General features: G+C 42.5%; 1 protein-coding gene across 1 annotated transcript; it reads right to left on the bottom strand.

The window, feature by feature from the left end:
- Positions 1-1,108: 1,108 nt before the first annotated feature.
- On the bottom strand, positions 1,109-24,870 carry asap2b (ArfGAP with SH3 domain, ankyrin repeat and PH domain 2b). The gene is made up of 28 exons (XM_030770856.1): positions 24,745-24,870; positions 19,843-19,915; positions 17,499-17,644; positions 17,262-17,336; positions 16,432-16,481; positions 14,757-14,886; positions 14,294-14,379; positions 14,120-14,195; positions 13,624-13,710; positions 12,660-12,769; positions 12,267-12,336; positions 10,867-10,954; positions 10,302-10,350; positions 9,618-9,784; positions 8,080-8,213; positions 7,887-7,981; positions 7,124-7,313; positions 6,798-6,883; positions 6,522-6,637; positions 6,329-6,396; positions 5,974-6,081; positions 5,273-5,510; positions 4,447-4,548; positions 3,811-4,075; positions 2,501-2,586; positions 2,291-2,343; positions 1,681-1,800; positions 1,109-1,183 (listed from the first exon to the last, which is right to left on the bottom strand). Exons 1-28 carry the CDS (start codon positions 24,868-24,870, stop codon positions 1,109-1,111), a joined length of 3,069 nt encoding a protein of 1,022 aa, XP_030626716.1.
- Positions 24,871-25,226: the final 356 nt, after the last annotated feature.

The raw sequence follows: 25,226 nt of genomic DNA, 5'->3' as shown, positions 1-25,226 counted from the left end.
AGGATCATGACTGTCAGACGATAATGACAGAAATGACAAGGACACGAGATGCTAAACTACCCCCAGTTCAATGTTATCATCGGTTTTCTTACATATAATCCTGTCCTATGATAATGAGATAAGAGAATATACAGACAAAAAGTAATCACTATAGATGTAGTTGTTGTTGTTTATATACAACTACATACTACACCTCTTCATCTCATTCATGGAGGCCATACATTCTCTCACTAGAATCTAAAGCAAAAACGATATGGCAGAATTTTTTTTTTTTTTTTTGCTTTTTAAAAATCCCGTCCACTTCAACAACTTTTTTGGGTTCTAACTGTAGGTGAGATGAAATTCATTTGCATATTAATCAGAGCAAATCCACCACACAAACGTTTCACTGAAGCTTTAATGAGCTTGCCGAGTGATAGGGCGTCAGAGGGGAAATAAAAAAAAAAAAAAAAAAGAGGTCTGAACCACACACAGTCAGGTTTTTTTCTTTTTTCTTTTTCTTTTTTCCCCCAACACTCATATGACTACAACGTACACATACACAGTCGCTCTGCAACTGAGTTCATATTTGAACAAAATGTTCCATAGAAAAAAAAAAAGGAATAAGACCCTAGAGATGATTTTGGTTTCCATGCAAACAGTCTCCTTCCACTAGAACAGTCATGGCCTTTATCCACAGAAGACAAACAGACTCCGATTGGTGACACTTTTTCTCTTGTTTCATTCATTCATTTCTCTCATTCATCTTAATGACTGACATTTGGATGAAAGACATAGATGAGTACATAATAAGGAAAAGGAAAAGACAAAAATGACAATGAGCCAAAAGAAGTGGATGTACTCTCTCTCTCTCTCTCTCTCTCTCATTCTCTAGTCGGTAGACCTTTCAGTAGAGATGGGCTGTAAACTCCCTGTGTAAAATGGATTGGCACGGGTTGAGTACTCTCTCTTTAAGCAGAACTGACAACTGATGAAAAATTCAAACCCCTACCTGCACATTGATAATTCTATCTATCTATCTATCTATCTATCTATCTATCTGTACATCCCACTTTGACACACACATTAAACAGTCTTATCAGTTCTCTTTTTTCACTCCATCTGTCCGTCAGTCTGTGATGAAGTGAACAAAGGTGACAGGAAATGCTCCTCTCCTTGTAGGTTCTCCCTCAATGTGGCCGACCTGGAAAACAGCGCAGGGGCCTCACAGAGTTAGTGGTGGATATTAATGGGTGTGTATGTATATGTGTACATTTGTGTGTGTGTGCGTGTGCGTGTGCGTGCGCGCGCGCGCGTGTGTGTGTGTGTGTGTGTGTGCGTGTATGTGTGTGTGCGTGTGTGTGTGCGTGCGTGTATGTGTGTGTGTATGTGTGCGTGTGTGTGTGTGTGCGCGTGTATGTGTGTGTGCATGTGTGCGTGTGTGTGTGTGTGCGTGTATGTGTTTGTGCGTGTGTATGTGTGCGTGCGTGTGTGTGGGCGCGTGTGTGTGTGTGCGTGCATGTGTTTGTGCGTGTGCGCGTGTGTGTGTGTGCGCGTGTGTGTGTGTGCGTGTATGTGTGCGTGCGTGCGTGCGTGTGCGTGCATGTATGTGTGCGTGCGTGTATGTGTGCGTGCGTGCGTGCGTGTATGTGTGCGTGCGTGTGTGTGTGTGCGTGTGTGTGTATGTGCGTGTGTACTCACCCACCACTCTTCATCCTCCTCTCCCTCCACTATGATCACCTCTCCCTCTTTAAAGGTAAGCTCATCTGGATTATCTGCTTTACAGTTATAGATGGCTTTCACCCGCTTAGGCCTCTGTTTCTAATACACATACACACACGTTGCAAAATTTTACCACTTACACTCAACAAAGTGCAACACACATGGGCGTTGCAATGATACTGGAGTGTTTCACTGGTTAAAACTCAGAATGACCTGTGTTTACATAGTAGGGATTTGAAAGAACAATTGCAGTGGATGTGACATTTTGAAAAATTTTAACTCATTTAGATGTGCAAAGTCAAAGCTTTCAGATTACAAATATAGCTAAAAGACAGCAGCTGAAGTTGAAGGGTGGGTGGAATTCAGATATGAAAGAAAGAAAGAAAGAAAGAAAGAAAACTGGAACTCTTGTTTTAAGATTAGGGCTAACTGGACCATAACTTGTTGAAAATATTTTAAAATTAGTATATAAAACCAGAACATTCTAGAAAGTTATGGGGAAAACATGAACTAAGTTGTTTATAATGTAATCTGGGGACAGCCCAGTTGACTGGCAGAAAAAGGTGAGAAGTCGTGATCAGACACTTACAGAGTGGGTTGTACGTGGTTTAGGCGCCGGAGGCGTCTTCGGGGAATCAGGCACTGCTCCGAGAACGGCCAGAGGAAAAAATCATTACACATGGATGTCATATGAAAAACAAGTGTGTTTGAACATCAAAAACGACGCATGATAAAACGCAGTGTAAAATGACTTTTATAATGTTGTTGTTGTTGTTGTTGTATTTTGAGGAGGACAAACCTGTTGTGTCGGTAGGTCCAGGCTTGTCAGGCACGGTGATTTTTTCTTGGGATGATTTTTTCTGGACTTTTCTCTCTTTTTCTTTACTGGAAATGAGTCAGTTGAGAAGCATGATTAAGCAGGGTTTACGGAGAGCACTGTTCCCCTGTGGTCCGTTTAAAACTCGGCTGGCCATAGGCCCTGACCTCAGACAGATTATAACCCACAGTGTCTGCATTTCCCCTTTTCTTAAGAGAGAAACAGTTTACCCTTTACAGCTCATGGACTCACTCTAACATTTGACTGAGCATTTGACCAGAGATGGTTGTCCTCTCATTTAGATTTTCAGTTTTCTGGGGGTTTTTTTCCCATTAATATAAGTCATATTTCACAATAACCTGAAATGCACTCAAAACTACCTAGATTTACGATGCAATACCAGCCCTGGTTGTTTCAGTACTGCAGATCCAAATGAGTGATTTTTTTTTTTTTTAAAACGTCAAAGACCTGTTTCTAGCCAACACAAGATTGCATATTACGCGTCCTTTTACTGATACTGATTTTATGTGGCATCTTTTCCTCTTGTTCTTTAAGATGGATGTAAACATAAAGCTATTTTCACCTGGATATCCCGCACAAGTTGTGCATTGAAACCATTGCCCAAATTCAAAAGCTGAAACCACAAAAAACATTCATAAGCTCTCCTAAGGCCCTCTGAACTAAAATACAGGAAAGATGTTCCATTACAAGGAAGTAATTGCAACAGTGACTTAACTTCTCTTTTAAAATGATCTCTAGTTATGAAACAAGTCCAGTAAACAGCATCAGCTTCTCAATACAGACATGCTTGGTTTAGCCACCATTGTCTGATTCTGATATGAACTTCTTGACTGTCGGTGTTGGCTCAATCCTGTCTGTGTACCATCAGTTTCAAAAACAAATCTATCGCTCACACATTGCAGAAGAGAATGAGTTGGAGGCCTAACCCTGACGGACCTGTCAGAAATTGCAATCTGTACAGTTTTAATTGCAATTAGTAAAATGTTCTAGAGTCCTTTGGCTGGTCCTTTGAACTGAGCCAGCTACTCAGCTTACTGGTTATAGATAATATCACAGGAGCCTTGTATGAATACTGAGCTTATGTAGCAGCTTTGTGTAACAATCCCATATCTTTAGAAATTTGGTTTCGCAGTAAACTGCAGTTACGTCAGTTAGGCGTAACGCACCTGTTGCGTTTTTCTGAATAAGTGTGTAGAGAACGAATGAATATGTGCATGACTCATTGGTTCTCGTAAAGATGTTTTGACGTTAAGTCAGACGCGGTGACGTACCCAAACGATGAAGACTTGGAGGGTGATTTGGGTGGCGGTGCTTTGTTGGCGTGATGGCCTGCCAGCGGCGGCGGAGGGGGGGCAGGTTTGAACGGGGGCGCAGGGGGCACGAATGGAATGGAGGGCAGTGAGGGGCCCGTGGGTAGAAGCTGGACGTGCGATAGGCCCGGGGGCACAGGAGGTAGAGGCATGGTTCTCGTCTTGCTTTTGGGCTCTGTCCGTTTTTCTGACGGCGGAGGAGGGGGTGGTGGAGCGGGAGGCAGAACTGCAGGAAAGAAACGAGTGGAGATTAGTGCATGACTATGGGGTGTGTGTGTGTGTGTGTGTGTGTGTGTGTGTGTGTGTGTGTGTATGTATGTATGTGTGTGTATGTGAGTGTGTGTGTGTGTGTGTGTGTGTGTGTACACATGTTCAGCCAGCCAGATAACTTCAGGAAACATGCTTGTGAAATATCATGGCTATATACTCAAGCCAGAGAAAAACTGGGGCTTCTCTGGCTGAATAATGCTAACCCTTGGTTTGGACGCTGTCTTAAATTGCCTTGCAAACTGAGTAATCTTATTTCGGGGAGAGTGCTACCACCCCCAAACTCCAGATAATGAAAGGCTGCAGAGGCGGAGAAAGACACCCACTCACCGTACACGGAGGTGTTCTGCTCAGGGGTTTTGGGATTGGGCGGGTCTGAGGAGGACCTCTGTCTCCCCATCACCTCCATTGGACCTGGTTTCCATCCCGAACCTGAGCATTCAAACACGCAAACACACAACTGGGGTGATAACACGTTGACCATATCTATGGGAGATGTGTCACTGTCCCCAGTGTTTCAATGAAGTGTAACAACATGTCCATTTTGCCAGCGAACACATAGTACAATACTGTATGATGCAATATTGTACAGTAAAGTTTACTGTAGCTAAGAACTGCATTTTATAGTTTAGTATTATACTGTACAGTATTCTATAGTACAGTGTAGAGCAATATCGTATCATGTTGCATTGTATTGTAGTCAGTAGGTGATTGTCATTTTTTAACAGGGGGATGGCCCAATGGTCACTGACACTACTCTATAGAGTACATGCAGGGATGGCAGGTTAACAAGGGGGATGCATTTTGGTCATTCTGCGAACAAAGGGGATGGCATCCCCCCTCACCCCCCTACAAATCACCGACCGATTATAATGTTATTGTAATATTGTATCATGTTGTACAGTACTGTAAAGTATCGTAATATTGTATCGTGCTGCACGGTATTGTAAAGTATCATAATGTTGCATCATCTTGTACAGCATAGTAAAGCATCTTAATGTTGTGTCACGCATCAAATTGTATAGTATTGTAAAGTATCGCAATATTGCATCATGTTGTATTGTACTGTAAAGTATAACATATCAGTACAACACATAACCGTATTGCACGGTACGATACTGTCTTATCTAAAACAGGTTCATTCTACAGATCTTACCTTTGGCAGGGTTACGCGGCGGCAGAGGTGGAACGGGCACCCCAGGAACCCCGGGGAGGTCCAGCGTGGTACCGTACGTCTCATTAAACACCACGCTGCTGATAAAGTTCCTCTGTCTGTCCCTGTCTCTGACAGCATTGACCACGTCACGCGCCAAAGACGCCATGTTGGGAGGCATGGGGGAGGTGCCGGGGATGAGACAGCTCACCGGACGATCGTCTCTCCTCTGGGGAATGGGCTAAAACAATCCACACACACACACACACACACACACACACACACACACACACACACAGGATCATATCCATACTGTCAGCTTGTCGTTATGCTATGCCTTGCCTAGCATTGGGGTTCTTTGTAAATGAGATGCTAGTACAATGTTAAAATTTAGCGCATCAGTCATAATTTATTAGAGGAGGGAGGGTATATTTGTAAGCTGCATCTGACGTATTTAAACAACCATCGCCGTCTCAGTGTCCCAAGGAAAGGGGATAACCAAAATAGCAAAGAGACAGTACCTACATTGTTGGTTTTCCCTCAGTTTTGCTGTGATCTAACAAATAACTGTCGATTTTGTCAACAGTAAGCTTTTTGAAATTACACAGACTGGATCAGGGAGGCAACCTGCTTAATGCTGTTGGCCATGTTAATGCTAACGTATAAAAGAGAGCAGTTTGACTCTACGCCGGTGCGGCTCTCACCTTTTCCTCCATCTCGTCTTCGCTTTCATCCAAGTCATCGTTATGTAGCCGCCACTCATACTCCACGTGCACGTGTACGTTGAACTTCCCTGTGTGGGCTTGGTTTAGCTGTCGATAACGCCAGACAGGTTAACATCGACAACAGCAACAACAAGTGGGTAAACAAGATCCCTACATTCAGTCACAGTTATAGACACATGTCTATGTGAAACATCAAAGGTACGACAGTCAATCCATTCTCCTTAAGCGACACTTCGCTCACCGGTCCTTCGTGAAAAACACTCCCAGTAAAGCCAATCAACTTGCATAAGGCGCTTAAAGAACAGGAATGTAAAAGTGAAAACCCAGAACTTACCAGATCTTCACACTGTGTGTGTCTCAGACGCCTGGCAAGGTCCAGTGGAGTCTCTCCTGCTTCGTTCGCTGTATGTGGACAGACAGACCATCGTAAAACAGGCAAACATCACTGTATTATTTAATAGTGCATACATGATTGGATATGAGTGTACGACTTACATGTATGTGAGTGTGTATGTACAAATGCTCACCAATGTTAACGGAGGCCTTGCCCCGGAGCAAGAGTTTCAGACATTCACTGTTGTCAGTCAAACAGCAGTAGTGCACAGCTGTGCTTCCTTTCGCTGTCTGTTTGTCTAAGTTCGAGCTGTTAAAACACACACACACACGAGACAAGATTCCATTTAACACTGTGACAAACTGGCCCAAACTAAGACCTTAACTTATGTTTTCCAGTACTCTGTGCATCACCTTCATTGCGTCAGGATAAGAGTAGCAGTCAAAACACTGCAGTAATGTGACCCTACCTGTTCTGGACCAGGAAGTCCACTATATGTAGAGAGTTTCGGTCTACCATTCTCACAGCCAAGTGCAGTGCGGTTTCTCCTGGCTCCTGTTAAAGGAAGACAAATGTTTGAGCTGAAACAACAGTAACTAATGCTTGCACAGTGGCTTTGGTAAAATGCCAAGGTTTGCAGTATGTAAAGTAGAAACACGTGTATCTTTTTTTCCCGCTGGAGAATAACAGAGGAGTGCAATAAGACAACCATTTCACATTTTGACTGTAACCCAGCGAAGAGCTATTCTCAGCGTGTTTGCGATGCCGCCTGGCGGAACAGTGATCCAGACTCACGTGCTCATTGGCCAGCGAGATGGGCTCCATCAGATCCACTCCCTCGGCATAGACCTGTATGAGGGCGAATATGTCACGGTTTTTAACGGCCTCGCACAGGGTGTGCAGCCTGGCCGCCGAGTCCGCGCACTTTCGCTCCGCGAAGCGTTTCTCCGTGTATTTGGCCATGATGAAGTCCTTCCGCGTCTGCCTGATGGCCGGATGAGAGCGGCCGATGAGAAGTAAAGAGAAATCAGGGAGTATTAGGGTTAAGCATTAAGGGTTTATTTTATCTCTTAGAGTGAGAATCAGGTAGTCACATGCGCTGATGCGACTTCTAACAATGACATGGCACTACTGTTGAAACAAACGTGTAATAAACAGTTATAAACATCAGTAGTTGCAAATCAAATTAATGAGGAGATAATGCATAACATGAAAAGCCTGAATACAGTAATGTACTATTTGAACCACACAGCATGACGTATACATGAAGGGTATCATGAGTTGTGACCGGTGTAAGAATGAATTATAACAGCTGTTTTTAGTGACTCAAGACTTCTAATTATATAAGAGCATTATAAAGCACCTCATAGCATCCATGTCAAAATAGTTTCGAGTTAGTATATATTTTCAGAGCTCATATATCAGAAACATCAGACTGTTTGTATGCCTAATCACAATAAGCTCAGGTAAATATAAAGAAATTAAAATGGCAGTAAATGGGTGGTTTCTCGTGAGACGCAGGAGAAATGTGGGCGTGGCCTCACTGTCAATCACTCACATGTCACTGGAGGGGCTGGGCTTGGAAATGTCCTGCGATGACAGCTTTGCCTCCATGATGTCATTGAAAGCGGCATTCCCGACATTCTTAGCAAGCTGAGAGAGAGCAAGAGATTCAGCGCTCTGTTTTCCATCGCTCAAACACGTTTCGATTTTCGAGGCGTCTCTCAATAACGCCCATTTCCACCACTCACCAAGAGCTCCGACGTGCCGAGAACATCCAGAGTGAGAGACTGTATTCTCGAATAGTGAACGCCCAGCTCCCGATGGATTCCAGAACATTCTATACATATCAACACTCCCAGGTTGGTGGAAAGCCAAGTTGGATCTACACAGCAACACAATGCTTGTTGGATGAGTCATTTAATGCCAAGCGCTCTCCAAAACATTCAAATTTAACTGCACAATTCAGTCAGTCAGTCATGCATCTGCTGTGTTGTGGTATCATTTTTCTTAATGGTACACTTATTATACTGAATCTGAATGAATGAACAAAAGAACTGATGTATTTATCAATTCATCAACATGGATCGATTAATTTTTTTTATGGCGGCTGTTGGGGCTTTTGTGTCTGTCTCCGTCAGTGTTGAAGAAACTGTTTTCTTTCTCCTGACCTTATGACATCAAAGCTTACCTGCTCTCCGTTCATTTTTCATATCTCTGTGTGTAAACTATTTCTCTCCTTATCTTTCAAACTGCATAAACAGCTACATCGGTATAGTCACTTTTAGTCTTTGTGGTTTCACATGTCTAGTCAGTGAGTGACATTTCACTCTGTAAACAAACACAAATACTGCCCTGTTTTCTCCTGTAAACCCCCAGACAGACACTGCTGCTCTGTACTCTGAGATAAGTCTAACTGCATATTCAACAGAAACATGTTGGGCTAGCATGACTCAGCACATGCAGACTGGAAATTTACCCAAGCTGTGAGTGACACCCAAGTGCTTAAAAACTTTGATGTGATATTAAGGAATCACACACACACACCCCTCCATTGTACAGAAAACAGGAAAATTCCATTCACCAAATCTATCAGTAATAACATACCCAAATACAACCGAATAACCACTGTAATTACTCATGTAAGTAATTACATAATTAGAATTCATAGCAATGCAAATGCAATGCAAAATCCAAGTAATTTGAAAAGCATAATTAATTGTGTAATTATGACCTTAATTAACAATGTGAAGTAAAAAGTTAAATTTATTCCACATAATGTAAAATTGCAAATGGCATGACTGTGCACAGATGGCAGTAACAGACACTGAAATTAATCTTATAGGAAGATTAGTCAGCATGCTCTCTGTGAACTAAACCGCAACATTTGAATGAACAATTTGGCAGTCTGAGTGTGTGTGGGTGTTGTGTGTTAAGCCTGGGTCAAATAAATGTCTGTATTATTTAAATGACTGGGCCCTGTCCCAAAACTCTCACATGACTCCTTTCCTTGCGTCTTTCTCTACTAAAGTTACTACAGTTACTCCAGTTCTAACAGGGCTGACTGTACTAAGGCAGTAACAAGCAAAAGTAACATGACGGCCTGACAGAGTCTCAGTCGAAACTGCCGCGCATTCTGTTCTTTAAGAGAGCAAGGTCACAAGGAAAGGGAACACTGAAGGAAACTGGAACGGGGCCCAATCAGTTGTTCAAACCCTTCAGTGACTCAGTCCGGGTTGAACTGCATGAACTAAAGTGAACTGGGGTTTTTTTTTTTTCGTTGACTCACCGGGCGCTCCGCAGTCGCAGCACACGTTGTTCCCGCTCATCCTTTTCACCTCCTCCACGATGGCCTTCGTCAGCTCCTGCACGATGTTGTTCTCCCCCTCATCCTGGTCTCCTTTAAACGCGTTGTTCAGCGCCTCGTCCTTACTGTTCTGGAGCACAGAGATCCATCTGCAATCAAGGAGATCACACACACGCAGAGAGAGAGAGAGAGAGAGAGAGAGAGAGAGAGACAGAGAGAGAGAGACAAAGAGAGAGAAAGAGAGAGAGAGAGAGAGACAAAGAGAGAGAGAGAAAGAGAGAGAAAGAGAGAGAGAGAGAGAGAGAGAGAGAAAGAGAGAGAGACAGAGAGAGAGAGACAAAGAGAGAGAAAGAGAGAGAGAGAGAAAGAGAGAGAGAAAGAGAGAGAGAGAGAGAGAGAGAGAGAGAGAGGGAGGACGTAGTGAGACAGTGTTTAAGTCAGTGAATGGAGAAAAACTGTTATGTAATAATGTGATGAGGAGGTTCTGGACACAAATGGAGTGAACTGAGCGCGACTGAGGTTCACGTGACTTTAAGTCTTTCAGTTACACACAGACAGACAAACACGCGTGGCGTTCTGTACTCTATCCCGAACACACACACACACACACACACACGCTTCTTTCACGCCATCGTAAAACACCGCTCCTCTGGTGGGTAGACTTACATCTGACATTCCGTCTCATCCTCAGCTTGAAAGTGATACGTCCTGTCGTCTGTGTCAGAGAGGAGGGGAGAAGAGGGAAAGATCACAGTACGGTTGTGACAGTGTCCACATATGAATTCTACCAACAGCAGGGACGGTCATCACACACAAAGACTGTTACTAATGTTCTCACAGTCTAATCAGCAGTGAACACAGGCAGTCTAAACAATAACAACAGTTAACACAGACAGTCTAAACACTAATGATAGTGAACACATACAGCCTAAACACTAAAATAGGGAATAGAGGCAGTCTAAACTCTAACGACAGTGAGCATAGACAGTCTGAACTTTAACGAGAGGTAACACAGACATTAGTTAACACACTCAGCGGCATCACCAGTGAAAGTGTACACTGACAGCCTGAGACTTGTGTTTCACTGTCCACTTTTTGCTTTCCTCTGTATTAGTAACTATGGTCTTTATGTATGAGTTATTGTCAATAACAGCATCATTAGTCTCCCATGGTTATCTACTTATTTGCTTTCTTAGTCATGTGATGTAATGGCTACGCAGTCGCTACATACGGGAAATGAGCTCGAAGCTTTTCTTCTCGTCTGGGTTGCGTTTGACCTGACAGGTTAACAGGTTGAGTTTTGCTGGTTGTCTGTTGGTCTGTAGGCAGGAGAGACAGGGAAAGGGGCAGTGTTTTATTTATTTATTGATCTTTTGATATGGCCCAATCTGAACAGACATGCACTGAAATTCACACATAAAAACTTTTGTTTGCAGCGGTAAGGGAATGTCTGACAGGTAACACTGTTGCAAAAATAAGCTTTCGAGTGATTTATATCACTCAAGATAGATTTCAGTGGCTGCTATTCAAATGCCAGAGGTTAGAAAGAGTGACATTTGTGACAGGCAAGGTGTAGATGTCATGACACGTCATGCACCCTGGTTACACACTCTTGACCTTGTCACAGTGGTCAAAGGTCGCAGAGGTTTCTCTCCAGGACACTGTGCAGGTGAACATGTGAACATATCATTCTGATGCAAAGAATTCATCCAAGCAAGTCGCTGAAACGTTAGATTTTAAAATAATAAATCATCAATGATCATCAAAATTAATTATAAATTACATTCAGACGACCAGATTTCTCTGGACATTGTGAGGTAGTGGAGGTGAAATGAATCAGAATTACACTATGTTTCAGTCAGTTTCAGAGATCCAAATGTATCCTTGCATGGCTATTTTCATTTGGGCAGCGGATTGTTAAAACATAAAATGGGCAAAATCAGGAGATGTAGAATCTAATCATAAACAGGATGTATTGGGATTACATAGAGTTACCGACTGACGCGATAAAGGTTGGCTCTGGCTGCTCTCGAAAAAAGGCTTGTAGAAAGGTCTATAGAGAAAGATTAAGTGAAATCCATTGCATCCGTGTAAGAGACATCTGCAGTTCTGACAGGTGTCAATCAATCACGTTTCCATAGCAACAAGGTGCATCTTGCTGGAGCCGAGGTTTGTTAGCGTGAAGTTTATTGTCTGACTAGACCCAGAGCCAAACGAAGACCCCCCCCAAAAAAACTCCAAAAGACATTCTCATCTATGGAAATCTTACTGTACAAAAAAAAAAAAAAGAGCTTCATAAACAAACAAACAAACAAACAAAAAAAAAGTGTTTACTAATTTCCTCTTTCGGGACCTTCTCCCTGACATTCTTCTCTTCAGTCTCTTCCTTAAGCTCTTCCTCATCTTCCTTATCCTCCTCTTGCTAGATTCTGATTCAATGTGTGAATCAAACTTCACAACCGCACAAAACAAAACACACACACACACAAAAAAAAATCAAATAAAAAAAATAATAAATTTTGCCCAAATTTTGGATATCGTAAATCACCCAGGAGAGGAGAGAGCCATGCAAGGATCACCAGGATGAGAGCATGCGGGGGGGGGGGACATGGGGGTGTTGGATCTGCTTACCGTTCCATGCGAGATGGTCAGAAATCCGTTCTTCACTGAACATTTCCTTTTCTGCCACACCCTCCTGAGCCTAAAGAAGAGTGTGTGTGTGTGTGTGTGTGTGTTTGGAGGGGGTACAGTAAAGAGAAACGGAGTACATTATGCTAACCAGTTTTTGTGCCGTCTCCAGCCAACAGAACCGAATATTATTATTCTTTTTTTTTTTTTTTGCTTTCATGCTTGAAAACAGACCTAAAATGTATGCTTAAAAACAAAACTGAAATGTATGTAGTCACATGAAAAGAAAAAAAAAGGGGGGGGTTGGTGGGCATTAGATTAAAAAAATAGCAGAATGGTTTTTGGACCCTTGTCTCTAAGGGGTCGGCCGAGGGAGACCAGGTTACGTTCACCCACCCCTCGCTCCTCTTGTACAGCATTCCACTGCGCTCCGTGCCGTGGGTTTTGTCCCCCTGGAGCTGGTGAAGGCTGTAGCCCTGGCTCTGTTTACCCTGCACGTCCATGTTCTGTCTCAGACACAAACACAGAGGAGTGAGAAAACCAAGACAACGCACTTCTGCTTATTTCTTTAGCCGATGCTCTTAATCAGAGTGATTCACCGTGTGAGAGGTCACAAGACCCTGAAGCAACTTTTAGGTCAAATAAAGTTTACAGTGTCAACTATGCAAAAGGTCAAACACCTCCCAAACCCACAACCCTCTGATCCAGTAACCCTCTAGTTAATCCTCTAGGCAGTATTTGTTATCACACTGGAGACTACCACTCGGCCCTGAACACTGTTTGTGTTAATGTCGGGATGGGGTGTTTTTCTTACAGGAGACTGACTGTGACGTATGGCTCTGTAGTTGTGTCTTATGAGCCTTCAAAAAGCTACATGCAAACTCTTGTCATTGTGTGGAAGAGTTTTTTTGGTTGTTATATTGCACTCAAACCTGAAGGCCTGCTGAAGGATGAATGAGCTTAAGGGAGATTAAAAGAGATCGCTAACACATGTGTGCTGGGACTACCCAAGCCTGAAATTCGACTTAATCAAAGCTGATTTTTTTATTCCTTTTAATTCTCACAGTTGTTAAGGATATTCATTCGAGCTGACAAAGGTCTTCTTGTGTGAATATGTGAGTGTATTCACACAGAGCTAGCTAATAAAAAAAAAAGGGTCAAGAAGAATTCTTCCCACACTGTTGAGGGTTCCTGGATCGAACGTGAGAGCTGACGCCATAAAGCTAGAATGGACTCCAGACTGAATTCTAGACTGGGCCTTGATTCATGCCATTACACCGGCAGTTACTTAAGACAGACATGTGCACATGCACGCACACTGAATGGATTTTATCTGAATTGTGAGTAGGAGTTGCCTCACATCTTTAGATTCACACTGTAGAGAGCATTTCAGGACATCTCTCAACTGCATCAACTGCTTCCTCTCGCCATCCTGCGTCTGCTTGATCTGAAGGCAGAGAGAAGACACACACGTCACACGACACACACAAACACACAGAGTGAGAAGTATTTCACAGATGCCCACACATGCAAACACACACACACACACACACACACACACACAAAATGAACAAACGGAAGGAATCACACAGAGAACAATTTAAATGTGTTTGGCATGAAAGTGTCTGTTTACACAAGCTGAGGTAACAACTGTGTAAATAATTGAACTGGATCATATTCACTGACGCGCCATCACTTTTTACCATAGACGAACCACAACCCACATGGCAGGAACGGGAAGCCCACACTCAAACATTTACTCTTGTTAAACTTGGTCTGAGCTTGAAATAGAAATCCTTTCATCCTGTCAGGCGAGGACTGAGCTACATTAAAAATTGAACCAGTCAGTGTCTCACCTCTGCCAAATCTGTGGAGAGCTCCTCCATGGCAGGCTTCAGGTTCTCCACCACCTTCAGACCGTCCTGGAAGAAACTATGAACGACAGACAAATTAATGTCACTGGCTTGCCTCTAGAAGAGTTCAAATCAACCAGTCACACTGGGATAGGGGAAAAAAAAAAAAAAACTTACTTGCATTGGGCATGAAAATATTTAATGAGGTTCTGAAGCAAATCCACACCTTTCTTCACTTTGATTTCATTCACTTTGAGTAGGTACTGGAACATCAAAGAAAAAAGATTCGGAGTCTGTCGTTTTCAGCTTAATTTCATCTTATATGCAGCATCACAACAATTCAGACCAGAGGTATTCAGTTTTACCCCGCGACCATAATCAGGATAGGCAGCTTAGATAATGAGTGAGAGTGAGGTATTCAGTTTAAACACTCCTCAGATCTAGCCTTGCCTGTTGTTCTCCAAACCCTTGATGGGTCACTGAACAATTATTCTGACTGGCCACATCGGACTTCAAGGTAAAGGATGAATGGAAATGAAGCAATACTTTGCTTTTCAGGTCCATCAGTATTCTTTACATGAATCAGTGAAAAAAAAAAATACTGCCCCCAGTGGCTGGAGGCTGAACTGCACCCTCTCACCTCACACATGTGCAGCTGGAAGAGTCTTCTCTCTTTCTCCATCTCTTCGGCTATCTCTCCGCCACTAATCTCTGACCGGATTAACCCATGTTGCTTTGCATGCTCCCTCTTCTCTTTCTCTATCTTTGCACTGTTGGGAGAGAAGAAAAATAGGCAGGTCTTATATCGAATCTCCCATAGCGTAGGAAAGAGTATAGACCAAGCAGTGCATAGGAGCGAATGGCACAATTACCCCACAGTCAGAGCAACTAATGCTGTGTGAGGATCTGAATTCACTCATTCATGACCCCATCCTGGCAGTTTAATACAACGGTATGAGCTTAGAGCAAAATGACTGTTCGACTGAAAACGTCAATTTCTAAAAAAAGAACTGACGATTCCTCCGTTCTGCTGATTTTAAAATGATGGTTTGACCAGACTGCATTTTTGTGCTGCAGACATTGAGTAGAGGTACAAAGTACAAAATAAAAGACAAAATTCTTCCATGTTATGAGTCACGTTTGGTTTAACTGATGTCTGAGGCAGATGTCGGGAAACCCAAAATTAGTGTCACATGGCTGTTACTTTTCAACAAGACAACACTGTCTAAGTCTGGGGAAATTTAACTGTAAGAAGGTCTGGTGAAAAAAAAAAAAAAAACATTCGGCTCAAATAACTTAAAAGCAACCTTTTATAAAAGCCTGTTGATCTGACTTGCTCAGTGTGACCTTGGTCAAACTTGGAATTCGCTGCCTCTGTGGAGGACCATGGATTAACCTCTTAGCCACACCTTGTTTAAACAATACTAATAACAGGTTAAGGCGTAAGAATTTCCACTCAGTCAAAAAAAACAAACTCATAGCAAATGTAATCTGATATGATTCTTCTACTCTAGATTATGACGAACAAATACTCCATGCCATTTAATGCCATTTAAACAGAGACTAAACCGGTGCTAAGGAGACTATTCTGTTGCGAAGAATCATTTAGGACTGGACGATATTACAGCAGATGGATTTCTGATGCATGTCTTGAGAATCTCCTCGGGACAACCAGTCGTTCAAGTCTTGCACCCGCTGACGTCCGTTAACTCTGACCTATGTTAACACTCTCTGTGAGCATTCGTGGCTTTCGGCACAGTCAGTGAAGAGTACTCCACTTACCCCTCTCTACTTTTAAGAGTTCTCTTAAGGTAAAGGAACAGGTTACGAAAGACTAAAGAAACTTCTGTTTCAGAGCAGGCAAGACAGGGTGGTGAAACCTGAGTTCCGACAAGCTTATTGGTCTGTTTTTAGCCTCGGTTTATCCACTACCATTGTATATACTTTGTTATGTATGTTATATATATATATATATATATATATATATATATATATATATATATATATATATATACACACACACACACACACACATATGTGTGTGTATGTATCTGTGCTTATATCACTTCAGAGTGTTGCTCTAAACAACTAGGCACCCTAAAGCTTATCATTGGGGTTAGGCAGTAAACACGGAGCTGAACTGAAACCTAACCCGTAATTACCACCTTCCCAGACAGACAATTTCCATTTGCGGCTGGTTACCTACACTCTCTCTACACACACACACACACACACACACACACACACACACACACACACACACACACACACACACACACACAATAAAGAAGGTGAAAAAATGAAGAGACCCTTACAGCTTTGTTTCATAATCCTTCCAGGCTTTGTCGAATGGTTTTTTTAGATCCTGTCAAGACAAAAAAGAAGTGTCAGCGTACACCATTAGAAGAAATAAGTCCGAAATATCTCCGCACAGCCCGTCAAACAATTGCATAAACTTTTATCTCCAAACAGAGGACAATAAACACATTAAGGAAGAACGTTCCAGATGATTTGAGGACATCAAATGCACAGCAAATCTGCAACTGTTGATTTTTCCAGGTCTGTGGCAGTCTGGAGGTCTTTTCAGAGTTGTATTGCACCTATTAGGAGCTTTGTTTTTAAAGTGATTTAAACAGGAGAATGCTGCTACTCCTATAACTGTATGTTCTTCACTGAATGTGCGTTAAATGAATGGCAAATGTTTGGAAATAGCTTAATGCTGGAAAAACACCACATACTTGAACATACCATGATACACATTCTACAAAAAAAAAAAAAAAAAAACCCAGACAACCTTAACAGGTATTTCCCACCAGGTTTGAAAATGCTTTGTGGCTAAGATTAGAGCAAATGCAGTGGCCCGATTTATCAAAAGCCGTAAGCAAATGCTAAAAGAACTGTTGTGCAGCAAAAGTAACGAGACAGCTTCTATGCGGAACGTTGTCAACCAGCCAATCACTGTCTCTGTAATTTTGTAAACGTGTCTGTTAGACTTCAAAAGGATCTTCATGGGCCTAATTACTGGTCTTAAAATGGACTTAAGCCCCTCCATACACAAAGACCATTGAGAAGGCTCTTATTTGCTCTCGTCAAAAACTACGTCTGGGATTTCAGGACATCGTTTGGAGATTCGGCGAGCGCATACCCCTTTGACCCCTTTGAGATCTCCCTTTAGTAGACTGTCCAATGGGAAGGAGATGATGTTGTTCATATTCTGAAGCTGTGAAGACAAAAATGAGAGTCTGAGTGATTATGAAGTTCTCCGAAATCCTAAAAAACATTGCATCGAAATAGACGCGTCCAGAACCCAGAAGCCCCCCACCCCCCACCCCACCCCACCCCACCCCCGAAAAAAAAGATCTGGAACTTTGGTTATTCTTACCAGGTTCTTGAAGAGAGCAGTGAGCTCTTTGGTGAAGGCAGAGAACTTGAGGAACGCGGCACGAACCTCAGGATCATCTTTATAGACGAAACTGTCCCCGAATTTCTCCAGCGCTTGGATGTACTGCTCTTCATTCTCCACATGGGCTGAGGAGATAGAACCACACCCAATCAGGTCACACACCCTTACACACCCTCTTTATACAGCTCCCGTTTAGGAAACTGTTAAATAACAGTCACAACCCTCGGTCTTCACGGAGTGGGTGTAATGTCAAAGTGTGTGTATCATTCATGCTTCTGCTTTTTTGTGTGTGGTTGATGATGCCTTGTCATTAACATAACTGCAGATAATTACTTGTTTTTAAATTTATGTTCTGCCAACGACTGAATGACTCAACATGCCAGAATTTTGAAACACGGTTTCTGAAACAGTTTTTGGCTTCTTAACATTACAGCCTTTTGGAGTTGTGAAACTTTCATATTAAACAGATTAACATTTAAGAAGAAAAAAAAAACCAAGAGTTTTTCACAGTGAGAACTTCCACAAAGTCTAAGGGCGGAGAAAGTTCACAGTCAACCACATACAGCACTTGCTGTAACAGTCAGATATATACAAATTAAGCAAAACTGAGAGGGAAGTTATGTCTGCTTTGGCAGAAGTTATATTGGTGTCTGGGTAGAGAAGTTGCTGCCTTTTGTCTGACCAAATCCTGTCAGTGAGCGGGTATGTTTTCTCTAGCGTTGCAAAATACATCTTTGTCTCTCTTGGTTTTCATGATAAACCACTGGACCAAAGCAATCACACACTGATTCGCACAAACCCTCATTTCTTAACTTCAGCGACCCAGAGCAAAATCAAGACCACAAATTATCCTTATCAAACTGTCTCACAGCCTAGAACAACTTGTACCCACAGTTACGCTGGTCATTTGTATACTTACAAAGATATGGCCAAAAACAAAGCCACTAAAGTAACCTCAGAACCTCTCCCATCTTTTTAACAATGTTGTAAGGGAATCACATGAGAGCTAACTTTGTGAGCTGAGCTGTGTTTCTGAAAAGAACAACGAATGCTCTGAGGTTATTTTTGTGTGGGGCAGGATTTGGCTGTTGCGGCTAACGTAGACGGCTTCATTTAAACACACGCTAGCTCGCTAAAACTGAGAGAGGAAACAACTTGTTGTGTTTTCCAGCCAGTCACCTTTTTGTTTTGTTTTCAGTCACAGCCATAAAATAAATAAATAAATAAATAAATAAAAATACTTATCCTCTGGAATAACTTGTTGCAAGCGTGGAAATTAGAAAAAAACAAATAAGCAAATAAGCAACTTATGTCGTTTTTCATCTTCAATTACAGCTCATGAACTTTGTATATGAATTGTGGAGTTTGACGTTCACACAATGCAAAGGATGCTCTATAGAAATGCCATCTGTGGAGATTTCAATTTGCTGTCTGTGGGTAGAATCTTAACCATCAGACTACAGACGACAGCAGGGGCTGCTGGGAATTCTTCATGCTGTTACGGGATTAAAATAAACATCGATGCAGAAGTGAAGAGCTGAGTCACCACTACTGTATTACCGCACACCTGGTCCTGTGGTTATCTGAGTTTACACATCTGCCCTGTCCCAATATTTCGACACAACTGCTTCCCTTCTCTGTGTATCTTACTACTCAGGTTCTAAAGGAGTCAGTGGGTCAAGTGTGACTCCAGAAAGCTTCAATTGAAAGCAGTATGTGGTCTTAATTGCGGTGTTTTCGCTTTGAAGGTCTGGTCAGAGGGGGAGCCACTGTTTGGGAGAAGACCGTGAGCAGACAGCCTAGTGTTCACGGTTACGGTTTAGATCCACGTTTGACCTGGTTGTGGAACAGTGAGGAAGGTTTCGACACAGACTTGCTGGGACAGGTACGCACGCGGCAAACTGGAATGATAAAAATGTCGATAACTTGTTTTTTTTTTTTGTTTTTTCCTTCCACCCCTGACACGACACCTTCGTCTCTCCTCATTTTCACTCAATGGGCGTAAAGACAAGTTTTTCCTTTCCAACGATTTTGTTGTAAAAAAAAAATAAATACAAGTTTGACCACCTCTGGGAAGCTGGTTCAGATGAAAGGTGGAGCTGAAGCTGTAGTTTTAATCAGCGTGTCCTATCAGGTTGCAGAAAGCCTGTCCGTATTCAGGTGTAACAAAAGGTGCTAATTCTCTGTTTTTACCCGAGTACTTCTCACAGGTTTTGATCACTGCCTCGTTTACAAAGACAAACAGAAATTAAAATCAGAGGAGGAGTGTGGGAAAGTGTTGAAAGGAAGAATGAATGATGGTAAAGAGGTATACTGTACTCACTGAGCCCAGATGAGTTGATAGCTTTCACAGATTTCTTAATCTTGTGGAGAACACTGCGATCAGCATCTAGAGCCTTAGTAGAAAAAGAAGAAGAAGAAAAAAACAAAACATATATAAACATATATATGCATATATATAAACATGTATTAGACAGAGAGACAGCACACAGCTGAGAAAGGAGGTTCACTGAACCTACTGTAAATCATATATATTTGACGTTGGTGTTTAAAACTGATGATTACTTTGAGATCACATACCCTCAAAAACAAATGCACAAATATGGATAGTGAGACTCAGACATCATAGTACACTAGAGAGAACAATCCTTTATTCTGTGTCATACGGTTACCTACGAACGGTTATAACCTATAATACCAAAAGACCAATGCAAAAAAAGCGTAACCTTTGGAACCATTCAACAGGCGTGTAAATGTAAAGACAGAAGTCCTGTTACAGTGGTTTCCATCTCCAGTCTTGGCCCTTTCAGCCCCCCCATCTATTTGTCTTTAATCAGGGGTTTGATGATTAGCTGATGACTGGAATCACAGATGGAGCAACTCATCATCAAACCCTTGATTAGCTCAAAGAACTGTAATAACAAAGGGTTAAAACAAAGGTCTGCAGGGCAGGGAGTCTCCAGAACTGGGGTTTATAAGACCTCTGTCCTATTATAAATCAGTACTGAAGCTAAAACGCACAAGTAAAATAATGTAAAAACATGAAGTGACTTTTCCTTTTGAAAAGGGAAATCTATCTAGGAATACTGAGGAGGGAAAAAAAATCAGTTTTTTTCCAGACGCACACATCCAAACTCTCTCTAACACACACACACACACACAGACACGGCCGAGTAAACACGGCAGACCTCTGATGGGGCCCCTCCCCCTCCAGGTGAGTCATGCTTGGGTAACTCTGCTTAGACGGGGAGTCACTGAATGGACAATCCGCTTGGCTTAGGCTCTATGTTTACACCAAAAATGACTGCACGCTGGCAGAGAGCCAAACCAAATGAGCCGGGCCAGCCGATAGCGCTGGTGCTGTCTACAGATGCGCTCCATCACAGACAAAGACCAGAGCGCGCCAAAAAAAAAACCAGGAAACGCCGCGTGGGAAGCAGAGGTTCCGCCGAGCGCTGTCGAGGACATGCAAAGTACACAATGCTAAAATGCAAAGCAACGCAATGCTAAAAACAGACCAGAGGCGTTCGTTTAAGAAGCTTCAAATGTGTGATTCCAGAGCTTTCTAGAAAGCCCTGCAGTGAAAGGGCAGAACACGCTTACATGGAACAGAACAAAGTACACAAAACAGAGAACAAGAGAGAGAGTACACGACAGAGCAGCAGAAAAAGATACTCTAGGGCAGAATGAAGCAGAGGACAACAGAAGAGAACAGAGTCTGGTTGAACTGAATAAAGTCCACTGAAACAGAATGGAGTACAGCTGAACTGAATAAAGTGTACAGTAAAACAGAATGGAGTGTAGTAGGAGAGAAGAGAGTATAGTATACTAAAACAGAACAGAGTATAGTGGAAGAGGACAGAGTATAGTTGAAGTGAATAAAAAGTACAGTAAAACACAGCAGTGTGCACGATAACAGATAATGGACGCTTCAGTCACAGACCAACAACAGCACAACACGGAACCAGATTCGTTTATTGTGTATTAATTATCGATAAAATGATTGTTGATGGAACAATTACATATTAAAAAAAAATGAAAAACTTCTCCAATCAAGTTCATGGAGATTTGCAGTTGGTCCAGTTTGTGTGCGTACATATACAAAAGAGGTACAGAACTTGGCAATCTGTCAACTCTTAGCATTGATATCTCGACCAACGGGGGAAATATTGGATATAAATGTGCCAAAGACAGGCTTCCAACACACGTTCCAGATCAGAGACCATTCACAGATATCAGTCTCACCATCTATTTCCTCTAAAGCTCAGAGCAACGAGATGTGGATGCATCGGAATCCTATCTCACCAGCTTACAGTCAGTGGCTTTGAATTGTAATTACAACTAGGCACCAGAGACAACCCAATTAAAGTAAACAGCCACTACAGTAGCAACACAGAGCAGTAAAAAAATGTCAACAAGATATGACATTTTGGCTTCGTGCAGCAAACGTCAGAGGCTGCGTGTTTCCCATGATTTCCAGTTATAAAACCAAAAGATGGGGGAAGTAAACCAGACAGACAAGAAGGGAAGGAGAGAAGCACAGACATGTTGGGACAGGAGCTGTCAAAGGAAAAGAGAAAGAGGGAAAGAGAGAGAGAGAGAGAGAGAGAGAGAGAGAGAGAGAGAGGGGGAAAGACAAGCTGAGACAGAGGATCCTACTTCAGTCAGGCCTGCTTCAGAGCAAACCAAGCCCAAGCCTAAGGGAAAAGGGGGGGGGATCACAGAGAGAGAGAGAGAGAGAGAGAGAGAGAGAGAGAGAATTTCAGATGTCTGCAAGACATTGTCCAGAGCCAGGCAACTTGCACAACTGGAAATAGGAGTGCTGCAAGTCAGTCTCCCTTCGGTGTATGATCAGCATCAAGGATGTTTGTGTGTGTGTGTGTTTGGTAACTTAAATATCTTTGCTGTTTCATTTTAAGTCTATTTTGTGACACACTGTAGGTAAGAGAGATGTTCACTCACTCAGAGAAGCTTTACGATCTTTTTTTAGTGCAGCATATGCTAAAGGTGCAACTCACAACACCACCCTCCACCCAAACTCTCTCTCACACACACACACACACACACACACACACACACACACAAAGCGATTCCAGAGGGCAGGGCTTTGCAAATTCCAAAACCAGATCGGGAGACCCATTGTCACCCAGTACACACGCAGAGTTGGGTTTCCTCTAAAAACGACTCCCGTCACTGAATGAATACAGACAGTTAGCACCACAGAGCAGCTCATAACCCTTTCATAATTTATTCTTTTACATTTCATGGCCCGTCTTGAGCCGTCGAAGTTCCACCAAGAGCCAGATTTGTCTGTTGCCAGGTTGCTCTGGGGTGACAGAGGGGAAAGGGATAACCTGTCACAGCACTTCCAGAGAAACGACTTACTCAAAGTGTGTTTCACTTAAGGTTATAGCAGCACTGTTCTGCGGCAGGACTATAAAACTGCAAAGGACGATGAGGCCGCAGTGCTGTGGTTACCAGTGCAGTGAAATGTACCAACTCCTGTATTCCAACTAGCAACCCACTGAAAGGGGTCTTGGTGTCACCTTCTTAACCCCCCCTCCCGTCAGATGCGCGGTGAGAGGCGTGGAGTTTCTGTTGAGCTAACCCGAAGCAAGCACACCTCTTTCACTTAGAGTGGAACGGATTTGGACATCCAACACCATTCAGAAACACAACAAAAATCTGCATTGTATTTAGCTAATACGCTTATCTACAGCAACTTACATTTATTAACTTCTAGGTCAAAGGTCACATGTCTGTAGACCAACGCTGGGATTAACTACATTGTTCAAGGGCACACATACCACCAGTGAAACGTCATGTTTGGGATTCAAGCCTAAAACCAGCTGGTTATTGGATGACTTTCCTTAGGACTACACTATTTCCCATCCCGTCCCTCTGGGGATTCCCCCAATTTTTTCCCAAGTCACAACAATGAAAACACTTTCATAAGGGATTGCACTTAACAGTGAAGGTATCAGAGACGTGCCCATGTGCTTTTGTGAGATACATTTCTCAAAATTTAACTCTCAAATAAATTTTTTATGACAATACCCGTACGCAGCTGGCATGATTAAGACTTTGCGTGCACATCATGGAGCAAAGTGACAACAGGCTTACTCATCAAACCGAGAACAGTGTTGTTCAGACTCACAGCTATGGATCCTTACTCATATCCTACATGAGAAGTTGGCACTTCGCAGATTGAAACCGAGGTTAAACTTTGAGGGACTTCCTCACATGATGGCTTTATTTCGCCTTTTCAGCATTTTGTTTAAGGGGTCAGTCGCAAATAAAATCCGATAGTAACCTAAGCATAGGTACCTAGATTAGCAAATAAAGCGACGTCTTTCAGTGTACTTTTACAGAATATAACTGGGGATGATATGATTTTGTATCTGTATCAAGCAGTTTCCAAGACCTCCATGTTCGCTTTTTGTTGTCACAAAACAGCGACATTAGTTTTATTTATTGTTATATTTAACGGTTCTAGATAAGAGTGCTGTTTTGCAGAGGGTTTTTTTTTAATTAATACCGCAAGTCTAAAACCAACTTTCCTCCAGCCTTCGGGCTCAGAAACAGACAGGCACGAGCACGCAAAGATACGTATAGCCTACTCTCCATTACCCAACTCACTGTGTAGAGCGTTCTCAAATCTTGAAGTGCACCTAAACTTCAGCGAATTTCCAAAAAAAAAGGTCACCACCTTATAACTTACGACTTTTCAAACCAGGATCACATCTGATAAAAGGGTGGTTATTTCTCACAGCTTTGGCCGGCTGTATTCTACGCTGTCAAACCCTGACGCACAGAACAGTGACAGAACGCACATTCAGTCTTAAAGTTAATCTTATTTTTAAATAAAGCACAATTGTTGTTAGTAGTGGATAGCACAGTCTCTCGTATAAGCAACACGTATTTAGTTAACGGGTGGGAATTTGCTCCATAACTGTGCAGCGGGCGAGGTTCACCTCCGTGGAGTTGGAATGAGGGAGCGCTTTGATTTCGCAAGGAGGAAGTAATTTTCCCTTCCTCCACAGTAAGGGAATTTAAAACTCCACTAAAACAAAGTATCTGAAACGCACAAACGGTTTCATAATGAGGCAGCCAGTTCTCTTTTCTTTTACAGAGGAGCTGGCAGAGAAAATTTGCGTTTAGTTCCCTCTCTCTCTATCTCTTTTTTTTTTTTTTTGCTATTTGTTAACATGTCTAATAAACTCACCTCCTCGAGAGCAGACACAGTGTTCCGACAGTGAGTCATTCGTGTGGTGAAGATCGAAGTTGTGGGTGCTTTATAATCCTCATTGGTAATGTCCACAAACTCCGATACCAATAACTGGTCCGGCATTTTGTTATCTTAGAATCGACGCTTGTTAAATAATTGTAATCCCCTAGAAACCGTCCTGAGAAGATGAAGTCAAGTCTACTTGTCCGTAGTCATTCCAAAATACAGTACCACGGCGACGACTTGTTTCCCATCAAGGTAACGAACAGAACGACTGGAACGAGTGAAAACTCCTTAGTAAGTCACTAAATGAAAGTAACAGTGTTCCTTCACATTTTCACTTGAAGAACAAACAACATACACTCCAGAAGTAAACAGACTGCAAAAATACAAAACTCCCTTACTCTCGGGGACACAAGTTACTTGGTCGTGCTACCTGAGTGGCCGTGCCGCTCTCGTATGTTGAGTGGAGACCTGCA

The sequence above is a fragment of the Chanos chanos genome, chromosome 4 (genome assembly GCF_902362185.1).
Source record: "Chanos chanos chromosome 4, fChaCha1.1, whole genome shotgun sequence".
NCBI classification, from domain to species: domain Eukaryota; kingdom Metazoa; phylum Chordata; class Actinopteri; order Gonorynchiformes; family Chanidae; genus Chanos; species Chanos chanos.
The sequence above is the reverse complement of the archived record's forward strand: the minus strand, read 5'-3'. Positions and strand labels throughout refer to the sequence as shown.